This window comes from Alexandromys fortis, unplaced genomic scaffold (assembly GCF_014885135.2).
Source record: "Alexandromys fortis isolate MF-2015 unplaced genomic scaffold, M_Fortis_MF-2015_v1.1 scaffold_12, whole genome shotgun sequence".
Lineage (NCBI taxonomy): Eukaryota > Metazoa > Chordata > Mammalia > Rodentia > Cricetidae > Alexandromys > Alexandromys fortis.
In genome coordinates this window covers 19,387,000-19,401,857 of record NW_026067937.1, presented here as the reverse complement: position 1 = coordinate 19,401,857, position 14,858 = coordinate 19,387,000, and the positions used below count along the sequence as shown (strand labels likewise).

The 14,858-nt window shown below is 47.2% G+C and overlaps 1 protein-coding gene across 1 annotated transcript in view; it reads left to right on the top strand.

The window, feature by feature from the left end:
* The window catches only part of Disc1 (DISC1 scaffold protein), a 159,810-nt gene that overhangs the window by 79,162 nt on the left and 65,790 nt on the right, over positions 1-14,858 (top strand). Inside the window, exon 8 of the mRNA XM_050146906.1 lies at positions 3,422-3,610. Within this exon, the coding sequence (XP_050002863.1) occupies positions 3,422-3,610 (189 nt within the window). The remainder of the gene's footprint in view (positions 1-3,421; positions 3,611-14,858) is intronic.

Below are 14,858 nucleotides of genomic sequence, written 5' to 3'. Positions count from 1 at the left end.
CAGCCAACAAAAAGCCACATGGCTAACACAGACAAGAATAACGAATTAATGTAAGATGTAAGAATTAATTAATAAGAAGCCTGAGCCACTAGGCCAATCAGTTTATAATTAATTTATAATTAATGTAGACCTCTGTGCATTTCTGTGGGACTGAACGGCTATGGGGCCTGGTGGGACAGAAACCTCAGTCAACATTTCATTTCTTTTATTATTGTTATTAATACTTATTTATTTATTTATTTTGGTTGTTTTGAGACAGGGTTTCTCTGTAGCTTTGGAGCCTGTCCTGGAACTAACTCTTGTAGACCAGGTTGACCTCGAACTCACAGAGATCCACCTGCGTCTGCCCCCCGAGTGCTGGGATGAAAGGCGTGCACCACGACCATCCAGAAATTATTACTATTTATTATTATTATTTCAATAATAATATATGTGTGTTTGGCCTGCATTATATCTGTGAACCACATGTGTGTTAACCTGCAGAGGCCAGAAGAGGGTGTCAGACACCCTGGAACTGAAACTGGAGTTACAGACATTTGTGAGCCATCATGTAGGAGCCTGGACTTGAACCTCAGTCTTCTGCAAGAGCAGCCAGCGCTCTTAACCACTGAGCTACCTTTCCGTCCCTCATTCCCTCCCTCCCTCCTTTCTCTTTGGTGAGCCAGTGAGCTTCATTAGCATCACTTACAGGAGCATGAGCACCTTGCCAGAGGCTGCAGAGCAAAGCTGCTAGGAGCTGTCAGATGTGAGTGTCTGGGTTGATGCCTTCAGTCCCCTGTGGACATCCCTACGTGGAGAGAATTGTTGGAGCAAGCACAGGGATACATTTAACTTTAGGAAAGACCGGCAGACATGTTCTCAGTGGGGTTACACCTCTGCATGTTTGGGAGTTCAGGAAATTTCACACACACACACACACACACACACACACACACACACACACACCCCTCCAATGTTGACCCTTTTCAGTTTAGGGCTTTCTGCCATCTGAATGGGTTGAAGTGGGTTCTGCACTTTTATTTATACTTCCGGTGACTCATATGTTCAACATGTTTTCATGTGTGTGCTGGCCATCTGCACATGGCTCTTTGTGAAAGGCCTGGTGAGTCTTTGTTCATGTTCAGTGCTGTCATTTGGGTTCATTGTTGAGATGTAAAATTGAGTTCTTCGTCGGTTAACTGTAGCAAACGATCTGTCCCCATTTGACTCGGCTTCCCCTCCCTTCCATTCTTTCCCCTCTCCTTTGCTTTCCCTTACCCACCCCTCCCTATTTCTTCCCCCCTTTTCTTGTTCATTTCTTTACTTTTGACAGTCTTAGGTAGTCTAGGCTGGCTGAAAACTTACTGTGTAGCTAAGGCTGGCCTTGAATTCCTGCTCCTCCTGCCTTCACCTTCCAAGTGCTGGGGCGTCTGGGGCACCACGCCCAGTGGCCCTGCCTGTGTGCCAGAAGAAGCTATTGCCCCAGAGAAGCCCATTTATCAGGGGTTTTCTTTGATTGTTTTGGTCTGTGTCCTCTGCAAAGCTCTGCCTGTTCCAAACCCAAAGCCGGAACCTTGCCTCTTCTTATGTCCCGCCTGTAGCTTCATAGTTTGAACTTAGTGTGAGTCCCTTGTCTCACCCCTGATGTAATTTGTGTGTGGTCTGAGGTATACATCAGGGTTCCCATTGTCCCCACATGAGTAACCCATTCTTTGGCAACACCCATTGGGGTGATTTTCTCTCCCTCGCTGACTAGCCTGGCACCCAGTTGGCCCTCGGAGGACTCAGCAGCAGACATGCCTGTCTGGTTTCCGAGGCACACAGTCCTGCTTTATGGCAGTGATAGCTGGGGTCTTGAAATGTAGATAGTTTATTTGGTTGCTCTGCCTTCTCTAGACCTTTGCATTTTCTTTTTCATTTTAGGATGTGCCCATTCATTTCTACCAAAGGGCCTCATGAAATTTTGATGGGAATTGTATTAACTCTGTGCATCAATCTGGGATAAGCTGAACCCTAGGAGTAACAAGTTTTCCAGTGGACCCTTGTAGTTCATCTCCACAATTATTTAAGTCTCATTTCCTCTCCGCAGGTCTTCCAAAGCAGTTTCCACATCTGCATAGGATGCTTTAAATTCCTCCCTGCATCCTTTTAGTCTCAAAATATGCTGCAAACGGTGTTTCAGAGAAATGGTCTCGCCGTGGCCTGCCGCGGCCATTCAGACACACAGCTGGATCTTGTGCCTGACCTGGCTCCTTGCTGCATTCTGGTTACCATCTATTTTATCTGGCGCTTTATGGCTTTTCTTTCTTATGCACCCAGCCACCTGTGGTTCCTGCATCCACCTGCGAGTCAGGTGTTATTACGATCATATTTCATAACACATTTATGCCAAATGTGCTCATTTATTTTTCATGTTGTTTTCGTTAGGGTCTCTTCACCTTCCAAGTGCTGGGGTAAAAACACTGACCCAAAGAACTTGGGAGGAAAGGGATTATTTGGCTTAGAGGTCACAGGCCATTACCTAAGGAAGCCAGGGCAGGGGCTCAAGCGGGATCCCTGAGGTAGGGATTGAAGCAGAGACCACAGAGGAGGGCCGCTTACTGGCTTGCTTTTGGGGTTGTGTTCAGCTATCTTTTCTAGACCCCAGTACACCCTGTTTAGGGACAGCAGCATCCACAGTTGCCTGGGTCCACCTATCTCAATGACCAATCAAGACAATGCTCACAGACACACCTTACAAGATGATCTGATGGCGGAAAGTCCTCAATTGAGGTCCATCCTTCCTATTTGTGCAGAGATTCGCGTTACATATCTCATGCATTTTGATAAGGGGGAGGGGCTTAAGCAGTCTTACCGCAAGGCTAGTTTCTTTCCACCCTGCTGCGCGTTGTCAGTCCTTGGACATTTGGGTAGTGAGTGGAATGATACCTGGGGCTCTCCCTGGTCCTGCTGAGCATCTCTGTGACATTTTCAGAGGGCCCAAATTCCCAATGGCATCCCTCCTGTGTACCTGACCTTTTGACAATGCATCGGGATCCTGTGGTCCCTGATATTCACAGTTAGGAACACCACAATTTATTTACAAAAAAATTCCCACTTGGATGGGGGAGCGACTGAGGAGACCCTACCTCACTGGAGGAACCATGGATAGATGATGGCTGCCAAGGGAGGGAAAATCATTTTCCTTTGGGGACATGGCTTCCGGTAGGTTGCTCATGCCTTGATGGATGAGGTTATTAATAATAACAACAACAACATAAACAAAAAGACAGGAAGTTGGGAGGGAGACAGGGTGCAGGCATTAGAAGGAGGTGGAAGGAGGTAGTCGTGGATGGATATACTCAATATGCATTGTATAAATGTATGGACTTTCAAGAACATAAATATTATTACAAGTCATACATATGATATCTCCTTTCCTCTCTCCCCCACCGTGCTACAGGAAGCCACTTCTGTACAGCCAAGGAGCTCTCGGAGGAGATTCGGGCACTGTCATCAGAACGAGAAGGGCTAGAATCTCTCCTGAGCAGGCTGCTGGCACTCAGTTCCAGGAGTATCAGAAGGCTGGGCAATGTCAAAGAGGACTATGCCAGGTGCAGCCAGGACCTGGCCCTCCAGGAAGCCGCCCACAGTGAGTAGCCCCCAGTTATAGCCAAGCCAGTGATGATGTTATTGGATAGTGTGGCCAGATGACCTCACTGTGGCAAGGTCACGGGGCACCCCGCCGGTTCACAGGGGACATTGTTGGCAAGAGCCTTGGACAATGGGGCGGGGTCATCCATCAGCATTTGCTTTACTCTTCAAATGCACAACTCAGAGCTTTCCCACGGTGAGCTGTGGAGTTTCCTGCCCTGGGTGCACATCCTGAGTATCTCCCTCGGTCCAGTCTCCTGGGATGCTGGTCACAGGGAGTGACTCTTCTCTCGGGTTATCCTCTGAGGTTTGATTCTCTCCCCAGGAGGAGGACAGAGGTGACACTGGCATCACCTCTGCCCAGGTGCTGGCATGCCAGAAGGGCTAACATGACATACGCCGTATGTTCCACTTAACAGAGCTGGGGCTCCCTGAGCGCTCCATAAATTGCTGTCAGGGACGATTAGTGTTCCAAGTCCAGACAAGGAAACGTAGCTCTGGCTGGCAGGGGTTAGGCATGGCGTTTGGGGGTGAACAAACTAGGCTTTAAAGTTCTAGTGAATTGTGTGAGGTGTGGTTTCTCCCACGTTTGAATCAAAGAGATGAGTCTCTGTCCATGGCCGCAGCATCTCCTGTCAGTGGCCGCAGCGTCTCCTGTCAGTGGCCGCAGCGTCTCCTGTCAGTCAGTGACTGTGGTGTCTCCTGTCAGTGGCTGTGGTGTCTCCTGTCAGTGGCTGTGGTGTCTCCTCTCAGTGGCTGTGGTGTCTCCTCTCAGTGGCTGCCATGTTTCCTATCAATTAGTGGCCATGGTGTCTCTGTCAGTGGCTGCTGTGTCTCCTATCAGTCAGTGGCCGTGGTGTCTCCTGTCAGTGGCCATGGTGTCTCCTGTCCGTGAGACCTCCGCTGGCTCAACAGCTCAGAGCTGAGCACTGTTTCCTTGAACGCTTTTCATTTTGTTTTTAAAATGCTTAATTTTAAAGTATGTGTGTTGGGGGAGGGGGTCGAGCATGTTAATGCAGTTCCTGTGGAGGCCAGAAGGGGGCATTAGATCCCCTGGGGCTGGTGTTACAGTTACCAGGTGGGTGCTGGCTCTGTAAGAACAGAACAGCCAGTGTTCTCAACCACTGATACATCCCTCTGGCCCCTCCTTGTTTATTTCTTTTAAAAGTTTTAAAAATTGATTGTTACTGTGTGTTGGGCCCACAGAGGTCAGAGGTCACAGAGCCACTTTCAGGGGGTCGGTTCTCTTCCTCCTCTGTTACGCGGGTTCACTAAGCTTGCGCGGGCCTCTGCCAATCGAGCCCGCTCACACGCCCCTCCTTCCACTGTCAAAGGCCAAACATTTCACTTGTTTATTTGTCTATTTTTCCAAATGTGCAGCCCATGGCTGCGTGAGGAGCGTCCATAAGCACAGGGCTGACTGTTGGGGGTGGGGGGGGGGGCTCCAGCCCTGCAGGCTGGCCAACTTCATCTGTGAGAGAATCCAACAGGGTGGATCTCTTTTGCTGTTGATTTTTTAAAAAAAAAATCTATGAATAAGAAAAACTGAAATGTTTCATAGTGTTATCATTTAGCTCTTACACAAAATAGGGGAATGGATTATTTCTAAGAATAAATAGGATGTAAACAGATTTGAGCAAATCTAACCCAACGATATTTTCATTTGAATAGCGAGTGAGCGCTTGAAAGCCATTAATATATATATATATATTTTAAAAAGCGCTGTGCAGTATTTTTGAATCTCATCATTGTTACTTCACTAAATTCTTTCAAGATGATGAATAAAACATAAACAAGCGAACGGGAGACGGTTGTTGCACGGGTGACTCCAACTGCAGATGGCTCACGGTGGGATCTGCGTGCTCCGTGTCTGGATTATGCTGGGTCAGCCACCCTCTCCCGCGTGTTCACTCACATGTGCTTGAGGCGGAAGCTCGTTCTTAACCCGTCTGAGGAGGTGTGGATTTGGGTTACCCAAATTGGCAGTCTATATTGTGAAGGATGTGGGTAGTGAAGACATAGAAAATGAATTTCTAGGGGCTGGAGAGATGGCTTTAATGATTAAGAGCGTGCACTACCCTTGCAGAGGGCCCAAGTTTGGCTCCCAGGGATGCGATGCCCCCTTCTGACATCTTCAGGTACTGCACTCAAGTATACACACATACAGAGACGTATATAATAAACTCACATAACTAAAACTAAAACAAATCCTTGAAAAGAAAATACATTCCTGAGTAAATTGACGCTTTCACCATGGGAATGCAATAAAACTAGATCATAGTCTGGATTCAGCTGTTTTTGAACTTGAGAGTCAGGAATCTAGAGGGGACACTGAGTTTCAAGTTCAGATGTAACACAAGCAAGAAAAGACAGGCAAATCTGTGTCTTTATAGGCGTGGATGCACCACAGAGCTTCTCAGTCAAATAAAATTCCTTGGGTCTCTCAGGTCTTAAAAAAATTTTAAAAAGATATTTCTGTGTGTTGGGGGAGAGAGTTGTGCTGTGGGACAACGGTCTGTACCCTGTCACATTTTAAAGAAATGCTCATGGGCCAGTAGCCAGGCAGGAAGTAGAGGTGGGGCAACAAGAATTCTGAGAGGAGGGAAGTTTCAGTCTGCGGTTGTCACCCAGACACGAGGACACAAGAAGTGACTGCTTCACTGAGAAAGGTACCAACCCACGTGGCTAACACAGACAAGAATAATGGGCTAATGTAAGTTATAAGAGTTAATAAGAAGCCTGAGCTACTAGGCCAACCAGTTTATAATAAATGAAAGCAGTGACCATGTGACTCTTTCCTGGATGACGATGGCATGGTCTTGTATGGATATTTATTGTTCTGCTTTATTTTTGGGGCAGGGTCTTCTGTACTTCAGACTGGCCTTGAACCGAACCTGACTATAGTTGAGGATGACCTTGAACAGCTGATCCTCCTGCTTCCACCTCTTTAGGCCTGGAATTAGAGGCGAGCTGTACCTGATACCTAGTTTGTGATGTGCTGGAATCGAACCCAGGACTTTGCATATGCCAAGAAATCACTCTACCAGCCAAGCTGCCCCCCTCGCCCTGCGTTTGTTGTTCAGATTGGGGTGATGGGAAAGGGACAGACACATGACAGTCTCGAGGGCGAAGGGAGGCAGATGTGGCTGCTGCCTCTGAATCTGTTACAGTGACACACGCCTGTGAAGAGAAGAAGACTCCAGTTCTGAGACAGTGTGGCACGCATTTGGATTCTGAGGGATGCTGAGTGTAGTGGAGTCAAATGGAAAACCAAGTGGCTCCCGCACCCCTGAATGCTTCCAGAAATTAACCAGCAGCCTCTCATTAATATGCATCTTAATTTTTTAATAAGGGAAGGTTGGGCGTAAAAAAATGAATAACTGATTTTAGTTTTTTTTCCCCAAAAAAAGAACCTTAAGATTTATACAGCTGTTTCTCTGTCTCCTATGTATAATTTGATAATCTGTATTGTACTTTATTAATGTTGTTGATTTCACGCTGGAATGCAGATATAAAGAAGGCAGTGTGGAGGGAAGAGATTTCATCACAGGGTAATCAGGGCTAGAATTTAAATAAGACATTATTAGCATGGCAATGCCTTTCTCCTCATTCCGCAGGCTACCAGAGTAGATCTGGGTCCACAGCTGGTGAGCCCCCTGGACTCCCTGTTGGGAGTCATTAGGTTCAGAAAGCAGTTTCCAGGGAGAAGGCTGAAGGCAGGATTTCATATTTGGGACTGTTGGTCCACAGCCTCCATCTTAACTCAGCCTCTTTCAGGAACTGGGGAGGTGGAAAGCAGGTGGGATGACACAAGACTTGATGGTTTCTGCTGATGGTTTGGGGTTGACCAGATGTCCACATGGACAAGATCTACCTTTAGCTCTGGATTCCCTCCTAAGTCCTGGGCTTGAATTAGCCAACAGAAGAAAGTGTGTGAGCTGAAAGGAGTTCTTCTTACTCTGATGGGCAGGGTACAGTCCTTGCAAAAGTTTGTGTGTATCTATATTTGTGGTGTCTCACTTAGAGGTTCCAAGAATTGTACACACTGCTACACATGTAGACACTGCCCCTCCACACTCACCAGCCATCTTCAGGAGAAACCTCCAAGGTAAATAAGAACACAAGAATCACACCTACCTTCTTCTCTCAGGTTGGGGGTGGGAGGAAACAGAAACCTAGGAAATTCATCTAATCAGGACAAAGATGAAGATAAATAAAAAACTGAAAAGAGACAGAAGACAGTGTTAGGTCAGGTGCTAAGGACTTTGGATGAGATATGGTGGTAGCAGGCTTTCTCTTGGGCCACCAACCCTAAATCATGACCTGGAGGTTTATTATTAGTTATGAATGCTCTGCCTTAGCTTAGATTCATTTCTTGCTAGCTCTTATAACTTATTTTAACCTGTTTCTCTTCATCTACATTTTGCCTTGGGGATTTTTACCTTTTTTTCATTCTGTGTGTCCTACTTTCACTGCTTGCTCTGTGTCTGTCTGTCTGTCTGGCAGCTGACTCGCCCCAGGAGTCTACCTCTGTTTCCCCTGTTTTTTCTCTCTCTCCTCTCTTTTCTTCTCTAGTTCCTAGATTTCTTCTCCTACTTATTGTTTCTGCCCACCAGCCCTACCTATCCCTCTTCTGCCACACTATTGGCTATTCAGCTTTTTATTAGACCAATCAGGTGCCTTAGGCAGGCAAGGTAAAACAGCAACACATCTTTACATAATTAAACAAATGCAGCATAAACAAATGAAACACATCTTTACCTAGTTAAAGTAATATTCCACAACATACGATATGATGAGCCTCCTAAAAGGCCAAAAAAGACAGTTGGCTTTGGCACATGCCTCAAAGGTCCCTGAAGCCCCTCAGTTTTTATTGTGTGTGATATTCCATGGTGGTTTTGATTCAGAGGGTTAGTTTTCCTTGAAACTTGTTTTTACCCCACATAGGACATACTATGTCCTGACTTTTTTTTCTTCTAGAGACAGGGTTTCTCTTTGTAGCTCTGGCTGTCATAGAACTCACTTGGTAGTCCAGGCTGTCCTGAAACTCCAAGATGTACCTGCCTCTGCCTCCTGAGTGCTGGGATTTAGGATGGCTGCCACCATACCTGGTTCCATGTTTTAGTTTTAGTCCTATTTCATTTGGTGTCCCTCTCATTTTCCTTCAGTAGAACAAGATTGTCAGGAGATACAGAGGTAGGGAATGTGGGACCAGGCAATAGAGAGCCAGGAAACATGGAGCCAGGGAACCCAAAGCCAAGGAACACAGAACCAGGGAACACGGAGCTAGGGAACCCAGAGCCAAGGAACACAGAACCAGGGAACATGGAGCCAAGGAGCATGGAGCCAGGGAACATGAAGCCAGGGAACATGGAACCAGGGAACACAAAAGCAAGTGAAGTTGTAGAAAGGTAAGGACCTCTCAAAGCCGACAGCATCAACACTGGGTGAGACTAAAAGTTACTGGGATAAACAAAGAGCGTATAATGGTCAGTCTTCATTGTCACCGAGGCAGTCCCCTGTCTCCATATTCTATGACTATGTTTATTACATGATCTCTTGTCGTGTCTCCCTGGTTACGTTTTCCTTGCTCTGATTGCCTGGTTCGTGTGCCCTAGCTTCACATCCTCTGGGTCTGTGTTCCCCGGTTCTATGTTCCTGTACAACACATTAGTTACTCTCCCCCATGGGAATGCATGATGATTTTGGTGTATGGCATACCAAACTGAGGTGTGCAGCTCTGTGACAGCCACTTTGTGTAGAGGAGGACCTTGCCTCTATGCTGTAGGGTGTCTGCTAGGTTTTCAGTTTCACTGATCGCTCTTGGCAACCACATTCCAGACGGCCCGGACTTGGAGAAGCTGTGGAGGTTCATGCTTCTGAGGACAACTCAATGTGGCATTTGGGTCAGGTGACCTAGGTGTGGGAGCTGCAGCCTGCACTGTGGATCCTGTCACACTCCTTGGTCACTGTTGGCTTGAATTCCACTCCCGAGATTAATGTGCCCCTGTGTTCTGGGTCACTGATGTTCAGTCGATCAGATAGCTTCAGAATTACGTTTCATATTTCCAGCATGATTTTAGAGTCATTGTTCCTCTGATGGTTTCTGGAATTTAGCTGGGAATGGTTCTGTTCTGTGACTGGAAATGTCTCTTTTCCAGCTCCTCCGAGGTTTAGAAGTGAGCTCTTCACAGACCTCGCCCTCCAATGCTCTTTACTGGGTTCTCACTTTGCATTTCTTGGGTGCCTTGCTTGTGCACGGAGGATATGGGTCTAGTGTGGGTTTAGTTCTCAGGGAAGCAACAGTCTCTGATATGTCACCAACCCCTTTGATAACATCTCCTCCCCCGAGAAGCAGATATTCTGTCAGTGCTGAACACACATCTAATTTCTTCATCCCTGGACCACTAATGCTGCTGGCTGATGGGAGGGCCATTTCACACACAGGGAAACGGAGGCAAAGAGAATTGCATCCTGTGGCCCCACAGGAAGAGGCCTGAGTGAGAATCTTTGGATCTAGGTTTCACCTTGGCATAGGGTTTTATTCTGTTTGCTTGGATTCCTGATGTGAGAGGCTCATCTCTCCATCCCACCACCATGGCTGAGCATAAGCAGGATGACGTGGAAGCTGATGATGGCCAGAAGCCCACGGAAGGGCCTGGTGTTTGGTGAATAGGTTGTACAGGAAGCTGCAGAAGATAGACCTTCATGAACCAATCACTTCTTCATTAAGTCTGAGGAAGGGCGTTTCTCATGCTTTCTCTACCACTGAAGTACAGGGGAGGAGAGATGCATGTGTCTCCTGGCTGGTGAAACACTGACCTTGCTTTTCCCATTCTGATTTTCTGTCGACTTCACCAGAGCCGTTAAAGCAGTATTTCGTGGCCATGGGGATTTTTTTTCTTCCCAAACTGTGCTGTGATCTCCTGGGCTTGTGGCATATGTAACCACAGAAGCCGAAGGAGGGTTCTCCAGAAAATAGCAGACATAATTTTCCATGTTTGTGAAGGCTGGCAGACAGGATGGCCTGTGAAACTGTCATGGGCTTTTCTGTGGATAAAATTGGTTCTCATCAGTTTCCTACCTGTGCCCGGATGGCAAAGGGCATCTGGTGTGGCGTCAAAGAGCCCCTTCCAGTCTCTGTGGACACAGGCATGCGATGCTGCTGGACCATGCAGGAAGAGAACATCTCACCACTGCAGGGGCAAGGAGCAGCTTCTCTCTGCATCCACCACCTCCTCCATGGCTCTTCCTCCCCTTCAGGGGTACTCTGCATCCTTAGCTCCCATCAGCTACTCCTTGCATCTTTCTGGCTCCATCCTGACCATTCCCCCATTACCAGTACTGTGCTGCATCCCTGTGGTGCCTCTTGCTGACCCTGGTAATCTACGCAGGACCAACCTCATCCGTGTCTCCTGCCCTCCTGGTGCACATCTGCAGCTCGTGTCTTCTGGTTTCAGGCCTGATTCTGGAAGGGCGATAGTTACTTCTGCTTTAATGCTCCGTGACTATTCATTCCACTCTGCCATGTTTAATGGAATCCTTAATGGCATCTATGAAGAAGCCCACAGACTATAAATAAACACCCTCTTTGGTATTAAAAGGGTTTTATACAATATAAAATTTAGAGCACATTTTTTTTTTCAAGAAGAGCTCCGGCATTAATATTCATAGGCGCCCTAAAGTAGTAGAAGCTATTCTATCTTCGCATAATGAGTTTTCGGTGTGTTTCAAAGTCAGCTGCAATTGTGTTCTTTGCCATGACAATTAGAAAGGTCATCTTGTCTTGCAGGCTCCATTACAGCTGTAAACCAGCTTGTGGCTGTCACTGTGGAATGCATTAGGGCACCTGTGCACAAATACTAGGAGGAGACAGACTTCTACCCAGGAAGTGTAGTTGCTCCTGTCTGATGACCAAACCTGAACCTACCTTAGAGGGTGTAAGGACAGAGAAACTTCTAAACTAAATTCTCCTGTCTTGGTTAAATTTCATTGATTAAATTGTTTGAGTCCTATGAAGTTAGATATAACGAGGTTCCTAGACATTGGATAGAGAAACTTGGTAGCACATGCCTGGACTCCCTGAATGGGACAAACAAAAGGATCTTGAATTTCAGGCCAGCCCGAGCTACCTAGTGAGTCTCTCTCTCTCTTTCTCTCTCTCTCTCTCTCTCTCTCTCTCTCTCTCTCTCTCTCTCTCTCTCTCTCTCTGTCTCTGTCTCTCTCTGTCTCTCTGTCTCTGTCTCTCTCTGTCTCTCTGTCTCTGTCTCTCTCTCCCACACACACACGTGACTGGGGAGGTATCTCAGCGGGCAAACGGCGAGTTGTGTAGACACAATCAGACCTTTAAATGCCAACACTGGGGAAACGGAGGCAGTCAGATCCTTGAGGCCGAATGGCTGGTTAGCCTAGCCTAACTTTTCAAATTCAAGGCCAGTGAGAGCCACTGTATCAAAAAACAAGATGGATGATACCTGAGGAATGACAGCCTAGGTCCTTGGGCCTCTGCATGCAAGCATACACATGTGTACCACCCACAAACATGCACACACACGCACATGCACGTGTATGTTCACTCACTCATGCTGCATACAGATACACGCACTAACGAACAATGCCCCGCCTCTAAAAGCAACACAAAAGATAAGGGAGCGAGTGATAATTTTCCAAATGAAAGTGAGAAGAATGAGCGGGTGTTGCGGTTGGTTATCTAATTCAGAAGCCTGCCTGTCGCCACGCGAGGCACCGTGGCTGGCCTCCTTGTGCGCTCACAGACAAAGCGTGTTCTAATTACCTTAGGACAGATATTTTATTTCTTAAATTTAATTTTATCTCTTCACTGATCATTAAAGCCTGACAATATCACACATTTCTGGGGTAGCCTGTGGTGTTATAGTACAAGTGGAATTATTAAATCAGATTCAGTCTCGCTCTCCTAGCCCTGGATTGCTTCTATTTACTTCCTAACATTTATGCATTTAATCTGTGTGCACGCATGTGTGCTGCAGTGCATGTATGGTCACGAGGACAGCTCGTAGGAGCTGGTTCTCTCCTGCCATGTGTGCTTTAGGGGTCAAGCTCGGGTCATCAGACTTGTCAACAAGGGCCTTCATCTGCTGAGCCCGTCTCCCTGGCCCCACCCTGTATGATATTTTGGTGGAAACACCCGAACTCCTTTCTTTCAGCTTTTGAAATAGTCTGTTATTGTTATATATAGTCAGTTCATTTCTAAAACATTGGCCATTCACACTGCAATCTTGGTCTGAGCCAGTCCCTTCTGGCCACGTGTGGGGCCGTGACAGACCCAGTCCTGTGTCTACCTGTGTGTCAAGGACCATCACTGAAAGCCCCTAGAGTCACCTGTGGAGACCCTGTCCCAGAGAAGAACAGGAGGAGGCTGGACAATGTGTTTTCATCCCGGGGTAGAGAGGGTCCAGATCATAGAAGCTATTCCAGCCAAGCCCAGCTTGGTGAGTCAGTGAGTTTATCTGGGTTCCCTGCATGGAACATGGAGACTCAAAACAACGGGGGTTCTGTGAGGAAGTCCCCCACTTCCCGCCATGGGTGATGGCTCACATAAGCTGCAGGTCTGCAGTTCCCTACACAACATGCAGATGTTTGCTTGCTGGAGAGTCTCCTCTGGTGGTGAGTTGTTGATTGTTTGTGTAACCTTGTAAGCTCCACGAGTTTCCCTGCCCCTTATAAGAGGAATTTTTTTCTTTTTTTTAATTGATTTTTATTGAGCTCTACATTTTTCTCTGCTCTCCTCTGTGCCGTAAGAGGAATTTTTTTTTTTTAAGAAAAGGATTTATTTTATTTTAAAGTGTGTGTGTGTGTGTGTGTGAGTGTGTGTGTGCACGTTCACGTTACTTCAGGTGTCTTGGAGGCCAGAAGAGAATCAGAAACCCCAGAGTTACAGGTGGTTGTAAGTTTCCTGATATGGATTCTGGGAACAGAATTCACATCCTCTGCCCTGTGTGTGAGCGCTCTTATCTGAGGAGCTGGCTTTCTGGCCCAGAGGGAATGCTTTAATCTCAGGTAAACAGCTGTCTGTGTGCCCAGTCGGCTCCTTCCAGAACCACGTCGCTGCGGATGCTTCTCGTGTGCCTCAGAAGCATGCCTCCCACTCCCAATCGTCAGGTTTGGAAAGACCACCAGGTACGCTGACCACTACAGCATCTACCCCGTTTGTGTCTGTCACCTGGAGAGGGAGACTGAGAGGGGGTGGAGAAACCCTGGAGGCCCACACAGGAGGGGGTCAGATCTCTGCCCTGATATGAAATCTTTTTTTTTCCCTTTTGAGAGAGGATCTTTCTACATAGTCCCAGCTGTCCTGGAGCTTGCTGTACAGACCAGGCTGGCCTTAAACTCACAGAGATCCACCTGCCTCTGCCTCTGCCTCGGGAGTGCTGGGATTAAAGGTGTACACCACTCCACCCTGATCTATTATGAAATCTTAGGCTGAGAACAAAGAATCTTTAGTCCAGTGAGCATTGGGATATTTTTAAAAAGTCTAATACCATAAGGAAATGATGAATCTTTGGGGAAACAGTTATCTTCTCTCCTAATTTAAATACATTTCTGTTGGACTGCTACACAGCCTGGCGTGCCTGCCTAGCCCAGGAGGCCACACACACTGAATGCTCCCTGCCCCCTCCCCACCACTGTGGGCAAATTCAGTTCCTCCTTCAGATTAGGATTCCACAGCTCTGGGTCCCTCAGGTGTGTCCTTTTGAATTCCAGCCTCTCCTTTACAAACACTGCACGGACGCTGTGTGGGAGAGGGGCAGCCCTGGGCCCGTGGGCCAGCGGACGAGGAGGCCATTGTCGAGGATGGGAGGGAGGCATGATGGTTGCATACCAGAGAGAGAAGACAGAGAGAAAACCCATCTCTGCCTGAGCTGCCGTGCTCTGTATGGACTAGTTCCCCCTTGTAAGCCGCTGAAGGGCTGCAATTAACTTGTAATTACAGCCAGAAGTGAGCTCTTAGAAGGGATGAAGAGCAGCGCCACCGGGGCTATGGCCACAAGAGGGCGCTGTGGCGAAGCTCACCAGCAGAGGCCCTCTGCTGCGAGCCAGCTTAGGGGAGACTCTGGGGAAGAAAGAGCCATTCTGGGACCTTGTCTGTTACCTTGAGAGGCCCAGTTTTCTCTTTTCTTTTCTTTTCTTTTCTTTTCTTTTCTTTTCTTTTCTTTTCTTTTCTTTTCTTTTCTTTTCTTTTCTTTTCTTTTCTTTTCTTTTCTTTT